The sequence below is a fragment of the Ahaetulla prasina genome, chromosome 3, assembly GCF_028640845.1.
Source record: "Ahaetulla prasina isolate Xishuangbanna chromosome 3, ASM2864084v1, whole genome shotgun sequence".
Taxonomy (NCBI): domain Eukaryota; kingdom Metazoa; phylum Chordata; class Lepidosauria; order Squamata; family Colubridae; genus Ahaetulla; species Ahaetulla prasina.
In genome coordinates, this window is record NC_080541.1 from 34,005,224 (window position 1) to 34,029,654 (window position 24,431).

Consider the following 24,431-nt stretch of genomic DNA (forward strand, 5'->3'; position numbering starts at 1 on the left):
GCGCGCGATGGCTTTGCTGAGGTGGGAGCTGGAGCGGAAGCGCGGCTGCCATTTTGTGTATTGCGGATCGGTCTTTTCTCGCTTCGGGAGGTCGAAGCGAAGGTGGGGGGGAGGCGCATCGTAATTTTTGAGAGGGCGAGACGCCCGCAGCCGCTTTCCTGACGGACGCCTGGAGAGATTGGCGCGCCCGAGTGCAGAGGGGAAAAGGCTGCGGCGTTTGCTTCACAACCTGTGAAAAGCAAGCGCGGGTTTCTGTTCTGCTTTCCCGCGGGAAATTACGGAGCTGAGGCTCTTTCGAGGCCTCATTCGACTCCCAGGGGCCTGGTTAGTAAAAATGAAAGGCGAGCGGGTCTTTCTTAACGGGTGTCCGTATATGTGCGTATGTGTTTGTGGGGATGCTGGCTTTCGACGGGAGCGTCTAGGCCGCATCCCGTGTTCTCGCGTCGTGCTCTGAGCTGAGAGGCCGACTGAGGCCGGCAAGTGGTAGTGTGTAAGTAAATAAAGAGGTGGGAAAATGGTGTTTGGGCACAGCCCGGGGGCAGCTCGTGCTGCAGGGACGGTGATGCGGAGGCGTTTGCTGTTCAGTGTTTTGATAAAATACTGAGGCGTTTAAACAGTTCGCCGGAAGCGAATGCTTTCCCCGTTTAGGACGGGGATGGAAAGAAAGACACTTTGGTGTGCTTGGAAATGGTCGCCCTGGTTCTGCGTCGGAAGGTCGTTTCAGGATGGCACAAGCTACGGAAGGCCTCGTAGTTCTTATATTTTCGTTCGCTGGTTTAATGGCGCTTTCCCCGAGAACATGGAATCATTCCGAACGTTTTCCTGAGGAAATGAGTTGGATGACACTAGAAACTGAATTGGTATGTAGACGTTGTACAAGATGAAGAAACTCCGGAGTCTCAGCTTGTTTCACCGGCTGATTTCCATCACGATGTGTATTTCTGATCTCATCTTAGTCAACATATCTTTGGAAAGGAATGGGTATTGATCATTGCTAGAGAGAAGACATGCTTTTTCACCCCACCTGGTCTTTTTGCAATTTATTTTTCTACCAGGATTACAATCACGGAAATCATGCCTCATATTCCAGAGCTCTGCTACACTCTGCATTCTCTAGGAGGAATACATCTTTGCAACTACCTTCCTGGGAAAAAAAGTTCAACCAGCCACTACTCCAGCAGTAGTCATTGAATGGATAGGAATGAATGTGCCTGTTTTAACAGGAATCAATGCTTGCTTGCTCAAATTCACATACGAACTACAGAGCGTATATTTTAACTGCAAAAACATAAACCATTTCATCTGTTACTCATCCTCTGTGTGGAATTGTATAATATGAACTGGTCCATAGACTGTTGAAGGTGTTTTTCTTTTTTCTATGTGGTTAACTACAGTAATCAGTTGGTTTTTAGAAGGTGTTTTAAAGCTTACTAACGGTATCGTTGTATCTGCTCAGAAATAAGTTGTGCTGAATTACTGAATTCCTTGTTTGATATGTTTTTTCTCCTCTTGTTACGAGATTTTTGGTTTACTTGACAATCAGGAATTGAAATTTTAATAATTGTTAATTTTACTTCGGTTGGGATTGCTGAAGGCTTTTTCATTGCTTTTTCATAGACCTCTTGGAAATAAAGGACAGGATATAATGCTATCAATCTTTCTTTGTTGAATCTAGTTGTTTATTATTCATTTGTGTTCAGGGGAAAAACTGAGCTACCCAATACTGTTAGTACTGGTTGTAGTTGGCTAGCTAGCATTGCATGGAAGCTATAAATTGTTGATGTAAGCTTTTTGAACAAGTTATTCATGTCCCTAGATTAGTTGCCATTGTTTTCAGTGAAATGTAGAAACTACTTATGGATTGGACCTTACAAAGTATGTAAGGTCTTTAAAAGGAAAGATGGATGTGTCATACTTTTGTAGGATGTGGAGAAAGTTTGGTTCTAAGCTTAATGACATATGAATGTTTAGTATATTTCATAATTGTTTACAGTCTTAAAACTTTTTTGTACATCAGGTATCTGATTTGGGTTCTGGTATTCTGGAAATATGAACATATTTCCTTCCATATATTTGATATTGTAATAGGTTTTTGATACTGAAACTGCAGTACTGTGTACATTTGTAAGTGGACTTTGATAAGTTTAGTGGGACCTTACTTCTCTAAGATTATATAGGTTTGAACTGTACTTTTTATGTTATTTCCTTTTTTGCGAACTTGTGCAATATGGATATTAAAATGCTGTATAAATCTATTTCTGCATATAGTCATTACACATACACTTCTACCTTTGCAAGGTATGGTACTTATCTTCTAAATTCAAAGTTATTCCAACATACTGGATTTCTCTGGATTATATTGGCACAGCAAGCATTATGGGGAAATTGGTATATCATCAATATGCTTTCCTGGAATTTCTGAAGTTGTGCATGTTTCATTAATTTGGTCACTTATTCAATTTTTGATGAACATTCTGCTATATTTTTTTAAAAGAAAAAGCATGTTAGAAGAACTGGACACTTACCTTTTAATGTGGAACTTTCAAGGACTGAGGACATTGAGGAAAATGATACTTTTAATCAGATTTTTTTTACCTATATCAAAATTTTGAAGATCAATCTAATATCACTGTTGCTGACATCAGTTTAAGTAGAGAGTATAATGAACCTCTCTCAAAACATGTGTAAACAAGATATACAATTGAAATTCACAAATCCTGTTTTTTTTTGGTATGTCTCTGGAATAGGAAAGGAACGGAACCACTTATTTTTTATTTCTTACTGGGTTGTTAATGTTCACCATGGTTCTGGATATCCCACTGAATGTGGCTTAAAATGTAAATCTGCTTCTTGGCCATTAATTTTGTTTCATTTTCTTTCCACAGTTGATTTCACAGCCTTTATCAGGCCTTCCAAGAAGAACCAGGTAAGCTTCTGAAAGCTTGATATTTGTTTTGTCAGATTTGATGGCTTTTTTTCCAAGCTGATGACTGCAAAGGAAGATGTGCAGTTGGCTGTGTAATCATAGGAAAGAATAAACATGGAGAAAAAGTTACTGAATTTACTTCTTTATGAGATGAGCCGGCCTGACAGAAAATGCTTAAACTTTATTATTGCTTGGAAGTGATATGACATCTTTTTGATCAAAGTTATTCAGGATATCAGATAATGGAAAACAAGATGTTCTTTCACTGGATTTTATAAGATGCTGTGAAAGCTTTGATAGCTTTCATCATAGATTTTATGAATGACATTGGTGCTTTTATGATTGAGATTATTATTGGGAACTGTACACTTATTTCAGACTGGCCAGTGTTTATAAACATTCAGATTAAATTAGGTTGTATGATTTGAAATGTAGGCATTATTCTTTCAATAACGTCAGGATTTTTGTTTTGTTTTAAGTGGTGTAGTGTAGGCCTAGCATTCTTCCAGTATACTAAAGGCTTGTTATGTATGCCTTTTTGTCCACAGGTGATTATTGCTGTGGGTTGAGCTCAAAATGGCTGTAGTCATCCGTTTACAGGGACTTCCTCTTGTTGCGGGTTCTGCAGATATTCGTCGTTTCTTCTCAGGATTGAATATTCCTGATGGAGGTGTACATATTATTGGAGGAGAAAAGGGGGAAGCTTTTATTATATTTGCAACAGATGAAGATGCCAGACAAGCAATGAGCTATTCAGGAGGATTTATCAAGGATTCACGTATACAGTTCTTTCTTAGTAGCAAGACAGAAATGCAGAGCATAATAGAAATTAATAGGAAAAGATTTGATCGTGGTGGAAGAGGAGGAGGTCATAGGCGGACAGGTCCTAAGAATTCTGGAACACCTGATGTTGGAAACGTTTCAAATATAGTTCAAGTCATTAAAAAGGGAATTGGTAAATCTAGCCATGATTCCAGAGTTCCTTTGGAGGATGAATTTCATTCTAGTGGCTCTCGAAACAGTAATATAAATTTTTCAAAATCAAATTTTAACCAGCCTAGGAAAGAAGCATCTAAATCTGATAGGTTATATTTATTCATACGTGGTATGCCTTATTCTTCAACAGAAGATGATGTGTTCAATTTCTTTTCTGGATTACAAGTGGAGAAGATACTTATGTTAAAAGCCAATGGTCGAATCAATGGAGATGGTTTGGTCAAATTTGCTACATTAAGTGATGCCATGAAAGGACTGCAACGGGATAGGAATTATATGGGTTCACGGTTTATAGAAGTACGTCCCTCCAGTGAAGGAACATGGATTAAGTATGGTGGTAGAATAGAAGAGGAGATAGATAATTCTTTCCACTTTCAACATAATTTAAATAAAGGACAATATTTTTCAAACACAGAGCATCCAAAAAAAGAGCCAAGCTATTTGTCTTCAAGGAAACGTACCCGATCCAGAACTCCACCACGAACTCCACCACGTAGAGTAGTATCACAGGTTAATTCAAGGTCTCCTTCATGGAGGATTACGGAAGGAGGTTATTCAAAATCTCCTTCACAAATGGGTATGGCACATGCCTTTTCAAGATCTCCTCACAGGGATATGGCACACACTGGCTCAAGATCTCCTCCACGGAGGGTCACAGCACGCAATGGTTCAAAGTCACCACCACGGAGGGTCATGGAACCTATGCATTCACATTCTCCAAGGAGGATCACAGCAAGTACCCATTCAAGGTCTCCAAGGAGGGTTAAAACCCACTCTCATTCACCTTTCTCTGCTCCAAGCCAGTCCCATTCACCTCAGAGCAAGGAATATTACATATATCTTAAAAATCTTTCTGCTGCTGTTAAAAAGAAGGATTTGCGGGTGTTCTTTGAGGAGATAAGTTTAATGAACAAGGACATTATTTTTCTAAAAGCTCATTATAAGGCAAGAAACAAAGATGCGATTATTACACTCAGATCAGAAGAAGCATATAGAGCATCACTGACTTATCACAAGCTTGAACTTTTTGGACGACAAGTTTACATTTTCCCTGTTTCCAAAAGAAGAGTGCAAGAAGCAATTGGGTCTTCTGAAGTTAAAAGATCACCAGAAGGACATCGCCATGTAAAGGATAAAAATAATCAAGATGGCTACCCTGGCTCAAAGACATGTGTGTATGTAAGAAATTTTCCATTTGATGTGACAAATGTTGAAGTACAAAAATTCTTTGCAGGATTTAACATTGATGACAATGACATTTATTTGCTTTATGATGACAAAGGAGTTGGACTGGGAGAAGCACTAGTTAAATTCAGGACAGAAAATCAGGCCCGAAAAGCTGAAAGCTTAAATCGCCGATGCTTTTTGGGGACAGAGGTACTCTTAAGATGTATACCCGAGGAGCAAATGCAAGAGTTTGGTATAAATATTTCATCAGCATCTAATGAAAAGATGCAAGGGTTTCACCATAGTCATGAAAGAGATGAAAACTTTTACTCTGTTGATTCACAAGGACCCTCTGTGCAGGAAGGTGACTATAGAAGCCTGTCTGATGATTTTATCTGCTCATCTGATAGAGGTCCTCCCCAATTTAAAGAATTTGGTGATGATATTCCTGGAAATTTTTCTGATAGGCGCTTTGCGCCCGATTCTAACTTTGGTGGTGGCTCAGATTCTGTAACATTGATCAAATTAAAAAATATACCATTTCGAGCTTCTCCTAATGAAATTCTGGATTTTTTCCATGGCTATAAAATTATACCAGAATCTCTTTCTGTTCAGCACAATGAATATGGAATGTTTTCTGGTGAAGCAATCATTGCTCTAATAAATTACAAAGAGGCAGAGGCTGCTATTAATGAACTGAACGATAGGCCAATTGGCCAGCGCAAAGTTAGATTAACCTTGGTATAGATGAAAATGAGGTAGAATAAATATACAGTATTATTTCATTATAATTCACAATTTTTTACTTGGAAAATGAAGAAACCCCAAAAGGTTAAGCATAAAGCATTGCGTTTAATTTTTAAATTGCAGCAATTTTAATTAATTTTTTTAAAATAATGGCTCAACCTCATAGTTCTGCCAAGTTATCTTTAAAATATGCATAGCTGAATTATGAAACTTGACTTGTATTTCATCCCTCTGCTGCATGTATATTTGCAGTTTATCTAAATATGGTTTGATGTAAAACATTGTATTTTCAGAATTGTTCAAAAGCATAGGTTGTGTCATCCTTGTATATATTAACTTAAACCCATAGGATTCTTGTCCATTGTTAATTCTCAGTGATAGCTTGAATGGTTTTGTTATTGTCAGCTCAGCCTTTCTTTTAAAATAAAAGTACATGCACTGAAATATGTGGATGGGTCATTGATGCATTGCTTATTCATAGCAGTAATATCTTACAATTCTAATGTTTTATATTGGGCATATGTGAACATAGGTAATGATTTTATAAAGTTTTATAGGAGCAGGTACAATTTTAAAATATTGCATAATATTGTCTAAAGAATGCAACTTACTGTGATATCTGTATACCCCTACAATTTTGTTTCATGTTTAGATTTTCTATTAATTTGGCAATAGTATTATCCTTGGGTAGCATACACTGTATAGTACAGTGATGGCGAACCTTTTTGGGACCAAGTGTCGAAAAGGTTGCATTGAAATGGGGCCACGCTCTGGAAAAGCCAAACTTCTGGGTTCTAGCGCACATGTGCACCTGACCATCAGCTGGCCGGCACGCATGGGCACCCCAGTTTTTGGTATTGCCATACGCATGAACAACAGCTGAAGGTCATGTGTGCATGTGTGTCAGAAAACCCAAAGACAAACAGGCAAGGCTATGTGTGCCGAGCGACATGGCTTCGCATGCCACTTTAGGCACGTGTGCCTTATGTTTACCATCATGGATATAGTACATAACACTATATATTTAACACATTCTTTTAAGTATCGTGGTAGGGAGAAAAAGGAAACGACATCTGAAAAGTATCCAGTATTTAAAACAACTCCAGAAACATTTTGAAGTTGATCTATGTGCATTGTAAAGGCATTTTTTCTTATCTTGGGTACTTGCAGCTGCAGCATCATTTTAACATTACTTTGGCTTTGTATACATTATGCAAGACTTTCCCAACTATCTTCCAAATGTATTAAACTACAATCTTCATCAAATTTAGTCAACTACTTTGCTTGGAAATTAAACAATCTGGAGGGTATTAATCAGATTGTGAAAGGCAATGTTGAACACTTATATATGGGATGTCAGGATGACACTCAACCTATCTTATTTCATATACCACATTTCTTCTGAGTAATTATGTTTTTCTCTTAAAGATAGTGTTTGACATGCATAAAAGTGAGTCAACATATCTTTGCAGTATTTATTACTCTAATTAGCTGAGCCAGGGAAATGTTTTTCAAGTATGATTAGTTAAGAAAACTGCTTTTTTTCAGCATGGATACGCAGTTTGTCATACATTGATTTGCAAGCGTATTCCAGGATAATAATCTTAGCACTATTGTACAGTGTAAATTGATCTTAAGTTACTGCGGTAAAGAGATTATGGTTCAGTTTTAGGTTTTTGCACATTTGCATTTTAATTAAAGTTGATGGAAGTTAAAGGCTTATTCTCTTTGGTTTTAAACTTAGCGTTTTGTACAGTTTAAAAACATCGTGCTATGGGCTTTAGTTTCAGAATCACTAAGACAGGATATAAATATTTAATGTTTTTAAAGCATTTTTTATTTTTAAAATATATAATAGCCTACAATTAAATAGAATGGATTAGAATATCGCTAATACATAATAAATGTGTGAATTCTAATTATAAAATGAGAAAAAAATTAAATACAATTTTTCTTCTAAAGTCATGTGAATTTTGACTAAAAACTTAAAAGCTATACTATAAAATGCTGAAAGGTAAACCATTTAATACTGACTCACACTTTTGTTGCAAATATGATTATTCAGTTAAACACCAAAGACTAGATTCTGGGGAAGAATTTGGCTAAGGATGGGCAGAGAAAATTATATTCAGGCTTCACTGACAGTTTTCCAGTTATACCGCATGCTGGAAGATAGGGCTGGAAATAATTAACGCTCAAGATCCTTCTGATATAACTTGTTTTCAACTTACAACCATTTGTTTAGTGACCAAGGTTATAATGGCACTGAAAAGTGACATGACTAGTTTTCACTCTTACAACCACTACAGCATCCCAATGGACACATGGTAACTTGGTGTGGAGTTGACAGTTACACTGACCCGGGATAATGTGATCACCATTTATAACCTTTCCAACCAGCTCTCAACAGTCAATGGAGGAAGCCAGATTCGCTTAATGACTGCATGCTTCACTTAACAACTGCAGTGATTCACTTAACTGTGGGGGAAAAAATAAAATGAGACAAGTCAATTGTCTTGTTTATCAACAGAATTTTGGGCTCAATTGTAGTTGTAAGCTGAGAACTACCTGTACATTTTTTAGAATTATAGCATTGTATACAGGCCAAAGCAAATTTAGATGTTTTGACTGGATGGATTCTATAATACATCAAAGGAATTTATAAAAGTAATTTTATTTGGTTACAAGGGGATGACTGCTTATATTGTTTAATAAATATGAACATATACCTCATTCCCTGTCTTAGTAGATAATCAATGGGAATATCTGTTTTGAAAAGCAAAGAAACCAGGAAACTTGGTGAATCCTTTCAGGTGATTTTTTAAAAAATATCTCAATTTTAGCAACTTTTTGTATATATTATACTATTAAGAGATCATAAGGTGGTCAAAAAATGCATTTTTTTGCAGTAATTTTAATGGCTGTCCTTATAATGTCTTAACATGAAATGTAAATACAATTAGTATTTTTAATCTGAGGAATGCTTTGTGGCAAAAGCTATCTTTCCTCCTTAGTGGTTTCTGATTCTTCATCTTCCTCCTCTTCTTCTTCCTCTGCCTCTTCCTCCTTAAGGCGATTCCTAGCAATCTGCTGCCAAAGAACACAAGCTGTTTGAGAACAACTGAAAAGCATTCATTAGAGAAAGAAAAACATTTTTGTAAAGTATTCTTTTGTATGTAAGGATTCATTGTTGACAGACTATCCTACACATCAACTATCTTTCTGAATTATATTTAATGGCTTACAAATGTAAGTATTGTCAGCCAGATTTTCCAAATTAAACAAATACATGTAAGATGCAAAAATAAATTAGTGCATGTTTTTAAATTTAAAAATCTGTTTTTAGTCCAAAACGTTCTATTTTACACACAGCTATATTACAAATGCTAGCCTCAATATTTGAAAATGGTACTAAAAAGCCCTTTAAAACAAGTTCCACTATTATCCCTAATAAGGTTTTCATAAATGATTTATACATCTGAATATGTGTAATATTTCATAAATGATTTATACAACTGAATGTATGTATTCGCTGTTAGAAATAAAAGGTTTTATAAATTCATTTTTAACTTTACTGAATTGGCAAGTAAAGCAGGCATTCAAACAATTTGATATCAAATAGATTTATAGTTAGAGATGATAATTATTTGGAAAGATTATATTAAAAGATTTGTAGCACTTAGTAACAAAAACATTCAAAATCTTTTTTTTACCTGAACTATTCCAGTACAAGTTCTGGAAGAACCAGTTCTCTGAAGGGGAGATTTAGAATTTGCACGAACAATATCCAAACGGGTTTGATGTTCTGGTGGATAAAGTGAACTCCGAAATACCTGTTAATAAAACTTAAATGTTGATAGTGAGATTTGGAATGCATGCAGCAATTCTGAGGCACAGTATTTCTCAGGAAGTTATGATTACCTAAGTACTACGCTGATTTAAGTGATATAAACATCACTTCAACGCATAATTTCTTGGATACTCCCAGTATTTTAATTTTAATATGACCAGACTGGTGTAAATCAAAGTAGTAAAGATTCTAGATGTACTGTAAATAGCTTCAAAAAGAGGAAGCTAAATAATACCAGCTCCTCATCTCTTCTGAAAATGCAAATGTTTCCAGAGATGAACATCAATCCAAAATCTGAATATTGGTTAGTATGTGCATGTCAAGCAGGAGAGTTTGTGTGACTGAAGTTTCCTTTATCTCTTCAGTACTGAAGAGAAAAACTAGAAACCTATTTTTTGAAAGTCATTTCGTTTTAAATTATTAAAAAGAGTTAAAGAAGTTTTGGCTGAATTTATGTTGCCTATGTCTGGCTTGTTATATCCCAAATTCTAGATGCAGAAGAATTTCTGCAAATTAGGTTAAATAGGCTTATTTACTTGCCTTCCATGTTGCAAAAAAACTTATTTTTTTGCAACACCTGGCTAATACTTAAATTGGCAAAAATTATTTCAACACTTTCCTTCTCATACAATTTAGGGGGGCACATTTACACTTTTAAAAAGTTGAAATTAGGAAGACAGAGTAAGTATAAATCTATTGCTTCCTATCACCAAATCTATTTATTTGATAAAATAGATTTAATAAATTGCATCTCTGTTTACGGACAGAAATGAGCAAGAATGGAAAACCTTCCTGTTGCTTATTCAATCTAATACTTTGTCTGCTTTAAAATATGTAGACCATAATTATTCCTTGAGGTTTTTGTTTATGTTGAATAGAAGCATATACATTTTTAAATATATTCAATTATCTAATAAAATGTTTAAACACTAAATTATTTTGCAACAGCTAACTTTTAAAACTAATACATTACAAAACCAACAGACTACAACTTTACCAAAGATGCATTTGGTTCTTACCTCTAAATCTTCATTCTCATCAATATTTTGTATATTTTGAAATGCAGCAGTATAAATTTCTAAGGCTTTTCCATGAAATAACATTTCAATTGTAATGAATTCTGAAAGTATGTTCTAAAAATAAAGGGTAGAATATTATATATACATTTATCTATCTTGATTTATGACAGTTGTGGCAATAATTGACCCATCATCAAAATTAGAAAACTTCACTATGCTTGGAAAAAAAATGAATGTTCAATTTACAGTTTGTAACAGTCTTTGTATAATTGGTGCTTTTTGTACAGGCTGACTAGTATCTGTCTAAAAGAAATCAGTGCAGCCACAACTTATTCTTGAACACTTGACTAGAATACTTGTTCTTTCCTGACTTCAACTGGGAAGTTCTTCCACATTTCGTTTGAAGGTTTCTTATGTAAAATGTAACAGCATGAACCATCTGAGCATTATTTTTTTCCATTTATCGTAGTATCTGGCTCAGTGTTAAGTACTGAGTTCCGATTTCATTTATTTACTAAAGGAACTGCTTGCTCCTTAGAATTAATACATTTTAATGTTAATCTATTCAAATACTAATTGCACTGATTCTGTAATTTTAGTATCAAATTCAGTAATAAATCTGAGCAGTGTTTTTCTTCACTATAAATGAGGTATTTTAACAGAAGCAGCAATTTGTTGGGGCTAAACTGACATGCACTATGATTGTTTAAAAACTGCCAGTTTTAATTATTTAGTGAACGTAATTTGAATTCTGTTACTAAACTTGAACATGCCAATTTTAAAAATAAACCAGGAATTATATCCTTTCTAGGGTCCTCACATGGAGGCTAACCAACTTGGCTCACTCATTTGCAAGTTCATTAAATGTGTTGAGAGATTTGTTCCCATTTCAGAAACAGTCTGCAAACCCCACTATCTATATTGCTTTGTTCCAGAATTACATACTTACCTTAATATCTTTTATTTTTTGTTTTTCAAAATTATCAATTGTTTCCTCCAACTGCCGACTTGTTCTAGTTGCATCCAGAGAGGCTCTCTGTAATTCACTTTCAGCCTTCAAAATAAAATGATTTTTTCCTACAACAGATGTTTTCCAATGTTCTATTCTAAAAAATATTAGATAAACTGCCTGAGAAAGCATACTGCTGTATCTATAGCCCCTAGATAGGATACTCTAAATAAATTATGTATTTTCCACAATTTGGAAAGTACTATAAACCTTATAGAAAATACAACTCTAAAAATGTTTCATTGCTGTTTTAGGTAACTATATGGTAAGTGTAAAAGATGTTGTAGACAGCAGTGATTGCAAAAAAATTTCTAGTGGACCTACACTAGTATATTGTCACATATTCAGCATTAGCAGAATTGGAAAAGTGGTGAATATCTAGCTCGGGTGTAGGATGAGCCTGATAACGAAATGTTTCGAAACCAACCCACAAGCTTGGAGAATGAACCTCCACCCTCATAATTGGAAAAGCTTGATTTCTTAATCAAATTAAGTATGCTCTATTGGGGAAATCATTAAGCAGTCAAACTGAACTAGGAACAGCCTTTTTAAAACGGTAACCTTTTAAGCTCTTCTGAGCATTAAAAGTATTCATTAACCATAAATCCCTACTGGAAGTGGGACTCAGTTTTCCCATGAGCCAGCTGTAGCTTTAGGATCCTTGGAAAAATGTTTCTAAAGATGTCTAAGATCTAAGGGAAAATGTTTCTATTTTTCTCACCTGTAACTTAGAAATATTTACTGGAAACATTTGCAATAGATATGCTGATAAAGTACTATTCTTTCAGTCTTTCATTCCTAAAACTTATTTCAAAGACTTTATGGACGTTAAGCTGATTTGCTGCTGTAGTAGTTTTTAACTAGAAATAATATTTTTCTTAGTATTTTGAGTTTATTTAATGTTTAATTATTTTTATTTATACTAAATACCCCATCTTTATATCCTTAGGAAATAAAAAAAAATAAAAATAAAAATTAAAATACCATAAGAACATTCCATTTAAATCTATATAGTGCCCATGCGATGAACGAGCCACTGAAACTGACCATGAACTGTTTACTCTTAACCCTGGTCATTCTAATCAGTTTTATTTACAAATATTACATTAGGACTTAAATGATTATATTTCTTTATATGTGACCAAATTCTGTAGAGTAATATGAAGATGTACAGCAGTTTGGATCTCTTGTATACCTAATTAAATTAGCTATGCAATATATTTTATGCCAAAACTAGTCATTAACTTTAATAAAAAAATCAATTTAGCTAACATGAATTTTAATAATGTATATTAGTAAGAAAACATGCTACCAAACTTTTGCCTTTTAAAGATATCTTTAAAGAATATCTACTACTACTGATCTATATATGTATATGTAGGTATATATAACTTATTTTTATCTTATTGGTGGAACAATTATAAATACAAAAAACATAATTATCAATAGATCTTATGCTATTGTTTCAGATGGAAGACTTACCTGCGACTGAAGGTGTTAACAATAAAGGAATATGTTCTAAGTTATAGAAAATACTACAGCAGCATTTCTGATATTTAAACAATTCTTTCAGTATAACAACTCCTCAAGACAGAAATTATTGATAACTTTTGGGTTTTAGTAAATCTTGAAACTAACAAATTAGGGAGCAAAGAAAGTGAATCCCATAAGCAAGTAATTACTTTTAATTGCTGGATAATCAATGTAGCTGCTTGTCAACTAAGGAATTTTAGGAAAACAGAATGTAAAAGAAATTGTATTTGATTTTTTACACACACCCATCTTTTTCAATAGTTTAACAATTGCACATAGTTTTAAATAAGTATGTGTGCAAAGGATACAATAATATGCCGATCAGATGGATTTCGTTGACGGGTCCTCTCCAGTTGAGATAATTGTTTTGCTTCTCTGTTCTTCGCTGTTAAAGTTACTTTGAGATCCTCCTGCAAACATATTGTAGGGATTTCAAAAACTATGTTTTTTAAAAAGAGGTTTCTAATTATTTAAATTTTTGTGGCATTCTAAGGCATTGCTTAGGCTATTAATTAAATGATAACGAGAGAGGTTGAGGTCATTGCTTTTCGATAAAGTATTTTCCCCAATTTTTTTTAATTGTTTTAGGGTGAATGACTAGGTACCTTTTGTTTTTCCAGCATCCTGTTTTCCAAAGTCTTGGACATCAGATGAGGGAAACAGCCATTTATCATAACTGGATCTTCAGCTATTGATTTCTAGAGCAGGGGTGAGCAAGGGGCCATTTTCCCCAAAGGGCCACATGAGAAACTGGAGAAATTGTTACGGAGGGCCACCCCCACATTGCCCCACTGATGCTAATGCCTTGCCGATGGCCAGACGGACAACCAAAGGGCCAGATGTGGCCTATGAGCCATAAAATGACTAGTCTGATCTAGAGGCCTATTGCTTCTGATCTGCAAGGTACTGACACATAAACTTCATGGGACTTTATCCCACTTTAAAGCAACTGCATTTGAATAGCTGCTGCAATTTGTAGGAACAATTTTTGTAAGAAAACACTTACTTTATTCCATCCAGGTTTTGATTTAATAAGACAAAATATGAATAAGCCTTTTTACTCATGAATGCAGCCCCAACCCTCTCTTTGTCATGCAAACAAACTGGCAAGTCTATGTTATCTATTTTTTCCAAGATCCCCATGCAACAGTATATAACAGAAAATACTGAAATATTAAAAACTTTTTTGATTTAATATTCAGTATATTTATACAAAGGTTTGGATGAACAAATTAAATTGATTTTATATATATATGCTTCCTGTGTTAAATGTATTTTTGTGTAAATAGGTGTTTTTGAATTTCGAAGTTTTCCCGGATATTGGCAGTTTTCAATATCCAAACATGCAGAATTTTAAATACATGGCCTTTTATAGATTTTACAATTTGATTATTTGAATTAAGAAAGACTAGAAACACCAGGTTCTTAGAGAAGAAGTACAGATGGTTCTCGATTTACATCTGTTCATTTAGTGACCGATCAAAGTTACAACTACACTGAAAAAAGTGTCTTATGACTGTTTTTTACACTTATAACCATTACAGCATCTCCATGGTCATGCAATCAAAATTCTGACACTTGACAACTGACTCATATTTGTGATAGTTACAGTGTCCCAGAATCATGCTATCAGTGGGGGAAAGCCAGATTCACTTAACAACCATGTCACTAATTTAACAATAGTGATTCATTTAACAACTGTGGCAAGAAAGGTTGTAAAATGAGGCAAAATTTACTTAATGAATGTCTCAACAGAAATTTTGGGCTCTATTGTGGTCGTAAATCGAGGACTACCTGTACCTTAAAACATGAAAAGGGAAATAAAGTCTGTCACATACTCTTTTAAGTTTTATGATGGTCCCATAACATTTCAGAGGTTCAACAACTTTAGCCTCAAGTCTTTCCACCTATAAAAAGAGGTCATGATGAATCATTCTAGAATTTTTCATTGCATAAATTCCCATTACTTTCAGTGTATCTGAAATATAGAAAATAATCAAGAAGGAAATAGCACAGGAAAAAAGAACCTTGTTCTGAAATAAAGAAATCTAATGACATGTTTATTAGCATGCTCATCATTTAGTTTAAAATACAATTATTAATTTGCTAATCATCTTGTAAAGTGAAAGATTACATTCAACTGCAACTTAAACCCACAAACCCTTACTAGGGTATCTTAATATACTGAAAAAGGTTTAATTCTCTCTGAAAATTTATTCTGAAACGAATCAGAGGGACTACATCAGAAATTACCAAAAGATTGAAAGTTCTGTTTATGGCTAAGTTTCACTGTATGGTATTGGATTCCAATAACTTAATTGTAATTCATTTGTTATCATGGTCATAACATGCAAACACTCAAAATTTGAGTACTGACATAAGAAAATGCATGAATGTAAATTTATACCTCTGCTTGGCGATAATCCTGAAGCTTGGAAAACTCATCTGCAAAATTTTTCAATCCAAGTTTTAAATTTGGTGTTTCTGTAGCTGCATAAGCATGTATCTCATTTACTAAGAGGTCTGCTTTGTCTCGTAGCCTGGCAGTTTTTCGTACATATGCTGCAAATATTTGGCATAATTCACCAAAATGTTTTTCCACATTTGAAACAGCTTCCCGTATTTGCTTGGTCTGGTTATCCCTATTTAAAAAAGAAGAGTTAAATTAATAAAGGCAAAGGATAGTGTTGAGAATTATAAGCACATCCAACAATACCAGCAAACTTTCAACAGACTTGGGGGAAAGCAGCATTTGTTAGACCTGAGTGTCCATTAAATCTGAATAGAAAATCGAACCTATACAGATAAATCTTGATCACCTTGGGTAACTAGATGGGAAATAAGACTTGGCCTATAGACTGCAACTGCCCTCAGTATGCTTCTGCTGACCTGCTTCCTCTGCCCCTTGGGATTCCCTAGGCCTCAACTGGCTGCTAACTTGGCTATTCAGCAGGCAAGGGAGCTTAAAGCTGGTCAGCAAAGTAGTATTTCTTGTGAGGCACTAGGAGGCGCTCTCTTTTTTTTATGTGGTTCTGTTGTGGAGCTTCCTGAAAACCACCTAGTTTTGCTAGAATAGCATATATAGGCTATCAAACTATACTGCATTCTCCCAGCCTTCACAAAGCATTTAAGAGAGGATTCGGTATTAGTCCTGGGATTCAGCTGTTAATGCAGGCCCTGGTTTAGTTCATTGTTTTAATCTGGACTGTCTGCGGGATTGCATGTTTTTAACTCTATTGTTTTGTATCTGTATGCTGCCTGAAGTGGAGGGGAGTTGCTGGCTATAATAAATGTAAATAAGTAAGTTATACCTACATGAAAGCAACTGCTTTTAGGAAAAGCAACTCAGTTAAACACATTAGAGAATAAATAATACTTCCCTGCAGTAGTGGCTTGCAAAAGGCAAGGGACATACAAAGATGGATGGATGGATAGGAAGTTATACCTACATGAAAGCAACTGCTTTTAAGAAAAGCAACTCATTAGTCGAACACATCATAGAGAATAAATAATACTTCTCTGCAGTAGGCAAGTATGTATAAAAGGCAAGGGACATAATCCCCTTAGTTTATCACATCGTTTTGCTAAGGAAAACCTAACGCGACCATACGTGACCAGTTTCTTGAAGTCCTGTCCGAAAGGCAAACGTCTCCTCTCGCTCGCCCTTTTAATATATGAGAGGGACACAGTAAGGCGGCTTTCAGTTCATTGGTCAAAAATCGATCCCAACGGCTTTTGTGCCCAGGGAGAGAAGCCGGGGGCGCTTGAATGAGGGGACGCGGCCGTTTCTCGCCCATAAGGAGAGTCCCCGAGCGCGCTGCCACGCCGCTGATAGACCTGGGGGATGGGAAAGGAGGAGGGAACGCTACTTCTGAGGGCCTCGCGCGCCTCTTTCCTTTCAGGATCAGAGCGAGGATGCCGATACAGTCTCCAGCACTCCCGCCAAAATCCTAAACCAGGGATAGGGAGCTATGGTCCTTTTATGACTTGTGGACTTCAACTCCCAGAAATCCTGTGCCAGCAAGTCCTGGGTCAGGAATTCTGGGAGTTGAAGTCCACAAGTCATAAAAGGGCCATAGTTCCCTATCCCTGCCCTAAAGCATGCGCTGGACTACCATTCCCATAAGCCCTGATCGAGATGAGGAAGGGTGCTTTTAAAAGCTGACAGACCTTTTCTTCCGGAAGCCAAACCCAAGCCCCCTCTTCTCCTTCGACGGGGCGGGTCAGCCCCCACCGTACCCGTACAACGCTACCCTCCCTTCCGGAGCAAGCACACACCCCACGCCAGGGAGCGTGGCACCCGAGCGGGCTCCTGCAGACCGGAAGCCTCTCCGCGACCCGTTACCTGGCATCCAGCCCTCTGCCCAGCATCAACATGGCGATCGTCACCGACCGCAGCCGCCGCTGACGGTTGGGAGAAAGTGGATGGTGTGCGCATGCGCTTCGCTTCTCTCCGGTTGCCCTGGAAGCCAAGCACCGCCCACCCGGCGGCTGATGCGATGCTGCTCTTTGCTTTTCAAAAGAATGGGCGATTGGAGGCGTTCGAGTCATCCCGGTTGCTGTTTTTCCCCCCCTTCCTTCCACAATCTTTAGCAGAGTCGGGGATGATTCTTTACATTCTCTCCTTGCTGACACATTATTTGCATTTCTGGATAACCCATCTCCGATGCACTAAATCAGCGGTTCCCTAAGTGGCAGTAAAATGATAGGAAAACTCTTTACTTCCCTCTGAACTGTTTTTTTGTTTTGTTTTTTTGCAGCTTAGATATGGCAGCCTTATATTTTGGGATTTTCCCAGGGAGACCTGATGGGAACTCCAGCCTCATTTTCCTTGTCGATTTAAACATCTGGTGTTTTTTTTCTCCTGGGAGTTCAAGAGTATTGGATAAATAAAGGCTGAATAAATCTATCTCCTTCCCACTGTGGGAAAGTGGAGAAAGAAATGCCATTTATTTTCAACATCTGCAGGAATGGCTGCTGCCCAGTAAACGTGGGAATGTGAAGAAATGGCAAAAGAGACCATGATAAGGGTAGCCAAGGTTTGTACTATGTATGAATTAAGTGGTTTCTAGTTGAAAGCTGCAAAAGCAAATGGAAGAGATACTTTAGAGAAGTTTTAGTAGTCCTCAGTAATTCCTTGGAGATGTTACTCTTCACTTCCCACCATTATACACTGAAAGAGAAGTTAAGTGAATGAATGGCAGAGAATCCTATCTTTATTATTCATGATAAACATTGAATGATACCATTCAAAAATTAGCGCAGGAGGTGATTAGCTTCATGCTATAACCAGGGAATGATCTATAATGTTATAGTCCATGACTTATGATCTTTAACTGTTCGCAGTTACAATGGCCTTAGAATGGGTGCTTTACGAACACTTCTAGCCATTGTAAAATATTGTGCCACCTTGGTCACATGCCTGTATTTCTGGTGCTTGGCAACCTGTTGGTAGTCAGAAACCATTGCAAAGTGTCCCACGATCATGTGATTTCCATTTGCAAGCTTTGCTGGCTTCCTCAGAAAATCAGTTCGGCGGGGAAGGTTGTGAGAGGAGGGGATGTTGGATCTGAAGGGCTGTTTCCCCAGCATGCTGAGGGTTTTTCCCTCCTTTCCACACACAGAGGGAAATTTTATGAAAAAGGTTGTGGTGGCGCAGTGGTTACAATGCAGTATTGCAGGCTAATTCTGCCGTCTGCTAGCAGTTCAACTCTCACCAGCTCAAAGTTGACTCAGCCTTTCATCCTTCCGAGGTTGGTAAAATGAGGATCCAGATTGTTGGGGTCAATATGCTGACTGTAAATTGCTTAGAGAGGACTGTAAAGCACTGTGAAGTGGTATATAAGTAAGTGCTATTGCTATGCACGGGAGGAATGGACCTCAAATCTGGCACAAATGCTAGGGAACGCCAGCATTCTAAACTAGTGTTTTCCCCTCCTATCCAGAAGGCTCAGAAAGACTGAAGAAGAGGACAAATTGGTAGTAAATGCCAATCTTTTGAGCCTTTCTGATCATTTTGAGCCTTTTTCTGGAAGGGAGGAGAAAAATCCCTCAGTGTACTGGAAGAACGGACCTCAAAAATGCTAGCAAATAATTCTTGTGATTGTTCTCTCTAGTGGACCATAACTGGGAGAGCCAGGACTAGTTGTTGAGCGAAGTGTCATGTTAACAAGATCCCACATGACAGCAAGAATCTTGCTCAACAAGCAAGATTCTGGTCCCAATTGTGGTTGTAAATGGAGAATTACATGTATTAGAAACAAGATGTGGAACTAGAAGAACATGCTGCTGTGTTTTACCAGCCTCTTGGGATCCTATGGAGACATGAATGCAAGAGTGAAGAACAAACAGCCCTTAAACATAGCTGGCTGGCTGAAGGTTTTGAGGGAGATGGGGGTTTAGAAATATGAAATATAAATTAAACAAACATGGATGGGATGGTAGAACAATATTTTGTGGCGGCCAGTAGTCCTTTGTGGACCACAGAGTACCGTTTCTGAGGCCACTGTAATTCTAGACTGCTATTAAACAAACAATTGTAAGTCAAGGAGTACCTGTAATGGTAAAGGCATCAGGCTAGAAAGGAGGAGGTTATGAGTTCTACTCCAGCTTTAGGCATGAACTCAGGTAGGTGCTCTTGGGCCAGCTATTCTTGCTCGTCCCTAGGAAGGAGGCAATCACCTCTGTAATCTTGCCAGGAAAACTGCAGAGACTAGTCTGGGCAGTTGCCAGAAGTCAATACTGACTTGAAGACAACCTTCCCCCCCAAAATAAACAACCCTTAAAGGCCATCATGAGTGGCATACAATTAAAACTAGTGCAATACCTAAAAATGACCATCTCAAAGAACATCACCTAACAGGCAAAGCACACAGCATAATCAAAACCAACAGATGAGCATACAGTACCACCAGATTATTCGAAGAGCTTGGAGAGAACCCCAGATTTATTTTTTAAAAAAATGTCTAAAGCCTTGCAGGGAAGTCCAAGCTTTCTAAGAGGATGCTATTCTAGGATCAGGCACTGCAGTGTACTTGCTGTCATCTGCATTGGTAGAGAATTGTCATATATGTATATAAGGCCAACTTATACCATTTATCATTCTTGGAACTTCTGATATTTCTGTTAAAAGATTTTCTGGCCTCCTAGCAGCCTGCGGAGCTGGCAACGGCGTCAGACAGTGATGAGGCTGAGGAAGAACATGGGACAATCCTGGAGGCTGGGAAAGGCCCGGATGAGGGCTCTGTGTTGAAGGAAGAGGTGGGACCAGGGCCATCAGGGAGTGATGTGTGGACTCCAGAGCCTCCAGAGGCTGACAGTAGTGAGGCAGAGGAACAGGAGGAGCCTGTTCCTAATGCACGCATGAGAAGAGCTGCCAGAAGGCAAGAGCAGCTCAAGCAAAGAGGACCACTCGGGAGTAGGGCCAAGAGATGATTGGCCCCTCCCATAAGGCTTAAAAGACTAGCAACCGCATTTGGGCTCTTTGTCGGAAAACAATGTTGATAGACTTGTTCCTTGTCTTGCTGCATTTATTTCTTGTCGGCGTCTTCTGCTTTTGAACTTTTGCCAAGAAAAGCCTAATTAGACCAAGGTGATAAGACTGAAGAATTGTGTTATGAAGAATTTGCTTTGATTTAGTTTGGACTACGCTGAGAATGAGTTAATTCTCAGCTGTTCTAATAAAGTCTGTTTGTTTTTGAACTGAGTGTGGCTACTACTACCTACTTGAGCCTGGGTCACAACAAGAACAGCTTTGACCTCAACATTCTTAAATTAAGGCACTAAATATAAGACATATTGGACTTTTGGGCGGTGCAGATGTGGCACCAAATCAGATCAAATTGTGAAAAAGAATAAAAATGCACATATCTGCTCAAATGCCAAACCTTCATGGTCAAATTACCATGCCCAGGCTTTGTTTTCTGCAGACTTCCAGTGCTTATGTGAATATACGTCTTGGAAATTATGTGATAGTACAACTCTTTTCCTCTGGCAACCTGCCAGACAATATACTTGAATATTTTCCTAAAGTTCTGCAAAGACATTTTGCTTGAATTTGTTTTTTCTGTTTAGTGGTAAGCAAACAGTAGGTGGCATTCACTTAGTATAATTTGAATTTTTATAGTATGGTTTTCTTGGCTGCTGTTTATGACTAATTTTAATTTGTTTTATAATATTTTTATTCATCCCGATTGCTCAGGGTTGGGTGAGTGAAAAATTTAAATATATTATGAAGAGAATAAATGAGCAGTATCTGGATAAGAAAAAAAACCTTAACTTTGTTGAAAATAGACCCCTGGAGTTCTCCAATTCTGAATCCCAAGCCCAGATGGCACATCACTTGCCCACAGATTCCTGAAATATTAGTTTTAATTTACTGATGGTATAGCCCAGCAGGTTGCAGTAAAATGGGAGGAGTGGGGGAAATGGTACAAGTGGTAGAAGTTTGGTATTAGAGGAAAGGAAATATCTTGTGTGTTAGGAAGCTGAAGCCCAGGGCTTGCAATTACCAGGATGTAAGAAAGAGCTCATGAGTGTAAAAATAAATGGGAAAAATTATAAAGTAATTTGATCACAGGGAGAGACAAGAGGCTTCTTAACAGAAAAATGGCAGTTTGCAAGAAACCTGGAAGTGAGAGAAATGAACAAAACCTAATTTGGAGAAGATACAAAAGGTGTGTTGTGAGTTACAGTGAACAGATGTAGAGGCAAGTGCAAATCTGGGGTCTCCACTGAGGGAAATAGATAGACCCAGAGAAACCAAGGTGGGAAGGTGACTAGGAAAAAGACAAGGAAGTGGCTAGCTTAGCTCAATGTTTCTCAGCCTTAGCAACTTTGAGATGTGTGGGCTACAACTCCCAGAATTCCCCCAGCCAGCATGATCTATCTTTTTTATGATTGTTAAGACATACAGCCATGATGGGCAAGCTCCATTTATGGCTGTATGTTGAGGACTGCTGTACTCCATTTTGCCCACCTTTTGTAAGCTGGAAAATGCTCCTTCAATATGTAACTATATGATATTTATTCTTAAAAATAATAGGATTCATGCATTTTTATATGAAAAAGCTTAAATTAACAGAAAACATTTAATAGAAAACAGCATACATAATCTGAAAGATTTTAGAGATCAACAGTAAGAGTGCATTTTTTTGAATGAATTTGTTAGGCTACTGCACCAACTTACCAATTAGAGTAGGGGTGGACAGCTATATCAACTTTACCACCTGTGGACTTCATGAAAATCTGGGCGTTAAAGTTCACAAGTCAGAAAGTCCACAGGACGTAGTTGCCCATCACTGACTTAGTTGTTATCATTAAAGTGCATTAGAAGCATTTGTAATAAGTAAATAACTAACTAAAACAAACAAACAAACAAACAAACAAACAAACAGACTCTTTCTGAAATTTTCAGCCTCAATTAACATCTATGCCTTAATTATATCCCGTCTTGACTGCTTCAGTATGTTTCACTAAGGCAGGATATCAGAAGACAGCCAGAATCTGCAAAGACGAAGTCAGGAAAGCAAAGGCTCAGAATGAACAAAGACTTCCAACGAAAGACAAAGATAACAAAAAAAGTTTCTTCCAACATATAAATAACAAGAAAAAAAAATCAAGGAAACAGTTGGTCCACTAAAGAGAGAAGATGGCAAGGAAGTAACAGGCAGCAGAGAGAAAGCAGAGCTCCTTAACTCATTCTTTGCATCGGTCTTCATGCAAAAAGAAACTAGCCCAAGCTACCAGAAACATAACTGTAAAAAACAGACTGGAAATAAAACTTAAAATAAGCAAAAAAATAGTAAGAGAACACCTATCTGATCTTGATGAATACAAATCACCAGGACCTGATGGATTACATCCCAGAGTTCTAAAGGAGCTGGCAGATGTCATCTCAGAACTATTGCATCACATCTTTCAAAAATCCTGGAACACCAGGGAACTACCAGAGGACTGGAAAAGAGCTGATGTGGTTCCCATCTTCAAAAAGGAAAGGAAAAAATAAAAACAGACCCAGGAAACTACAGACCAATCAGCCTAACATCAATACCCGGGAAGATACTGGAAAAGATAATAAAAAAACAGATCTGCCAACACCTAGAAACGAGTAAAGTAATAATTAGCAGTCAGCACGGGTTTGTTAAAAACAGATCATGCCAAACCAATCTTATTTCATTATTCAACATAGTAACTAAATTACCAGACCAGCGAAATACTGTGGACACAATATACTTAGACTTCAGCAAGACATTCAACAAAGTAGACCACAACATACTTCTTCATAAGCTAGAAAAAAGTGGGATGGATAGCTTCACCACCAGATGGATTCACAACTGGCTGACAAACTGTACTCAATGAGTAGTCTTTAATCGGTCTAAGTCTGCATGGAGAGAAGTAAGCAGTTTGGGTGCCACAAGGTTCCGTCTTAGGCCCAGTACTCTTCAATATCTTAATAAACGACTTAGATGAGGGAATAGAAGGGGAACTCACCAAATTTGCAGATGATACTAAGCTGGCAGGAATAGCTAACACCCTAGAATCATGATGGCGAACCTATGGCACGTGTACCACAGGTGTCATGCCTAGCCATATCAGTGGGCACGTGAGCTCAGCTTCAGTGCGCATGGATGTGTCGGCCAACTGATTTTTGAGCCTTCTAGGCCCACCAGAAGTAGGGAAACAGACTGTTTCCTGCCTCCGGAGGGCCTGAGGGGTGGTGGGGAAGGCCCGTTTTTCTCTCTTACCTAGCTCCAGAGCCTCTCTATGAGTCTGAGGAGAGTGAAAACGGCTTTCCTCATCCCTCCACCAGAGGCCCTCGGGAGGCCAGAAATGGTCTGTTTGCCAACTTCTGGTTGGACAGTAAGTGACTTTTTTGCTGTACCCAGCTTCCAGAGCCTCTCTAGCAAATGGGCCATTTCTGGCCTCTGGAGAGCTGCCGGAGGGTGGTGGGGAAGGTCTTTTTTGCCCTCCCCAGGCTGATATAGAGGCTCTGGAGCCAGGTGAGAGAGAAAAATGGGCCTACTGGGCCATTGCATGCCAGGAGCGGGGTGGTGGTGGAGCGGGTGGGGGGAGGTCACGCACACATGCTCGGGGCAGGGCACATAAAATTATGGGTGTGGGCATGCACGCATATGACCCTCCTGCCCCCCCCCCGGCATGTGATGGTAAAAAGGTTAGCATTCA

The 24,431-nt window shown here is 37.7% G+C and overlaps 2 protein-coding genes across 2 annotated transcripts; one reads left to right on the plus strand and one right to left on the minus strand.

Moving 5' to 3' along the window:
• RBM12B (RNA binding motif protein 12B) lies at positions 1–8,669 on the plus strand. Its single transcript, XM_058175050.1, has 3 exons — positions 1–324; positions 2,886–2,926; positions 3,475–8,669. Exon 3 carries the CDS (start codon positions 3,503–3,505, stop codon positions 5,834–5,836), a length of 2,334 nt encoding a protein of 777 aa, XP_058031033.1. The 5' UTR covers positions 1–324; positions 2,886–2,926; positions 3,475–3,502; the 3' UTR covers positions 5,837–8,669.
• Positions 8,670–8,786: 117 nt separating this feature from the next.
• Positions 8,787–17,682, minus strand: CIBAR1 (CBY1 interacting BAR domain containing 1). The gene is made up of 9 exons (XM_058175051.1): positions 17,593–17,682; positions 15,655–15,889; positions 15,086–15,154; positions 13,556–13,657; positions 13,197–13,202; positions 11,655–11,759; positions 10,706–10,819; positions 9,550–9,669; positions 8,787–8,923 (listed from the first exon to the last, which is right to left on the minus strand). The coding sequence occupies exons 1-9, from the start codon at positions 17,622–17,624 to the stop codon at positions 8,834–8,836; spliced, it is 873 nt and encodes a 290-aa protein (XP_058031034.1). The 5' UTR covers positions 17,625–17,682; the 3' UTR covers positions 8,787–8,833.
• Positions 17,683–24,431: the final 6,749 nt, after the last annotated feature.

Coding starts and splice junctions, on each gene's coding strand:
- RBM12B (XM_058175050.1), top strand. CDS start 3,503: ATGGCTGTAGTCATCCGTTTACAGGGACTTCCTCTTGTTGCGGGTTCT.
- CIBAR1 (XM_058175051.1), bottom strand. CDS start 17,624: ATGTTGATGCTGGGCAGAGGGCTGGATGCCAG. Junction 15,155..15,654: donor AGGATTATCGCCAAGCAGAG/GTATAAATTTAC, acceptor CTCTTTTTATAG/GTGGAAAGACTTGAGGCTAA. Junction 10,820..11,654: donor AAAAAATAAAAGATATTAAG/GTAAGTATGTAA, acceptor CTTTATTTTTAG/AACATACTTTCAGAATTCAT.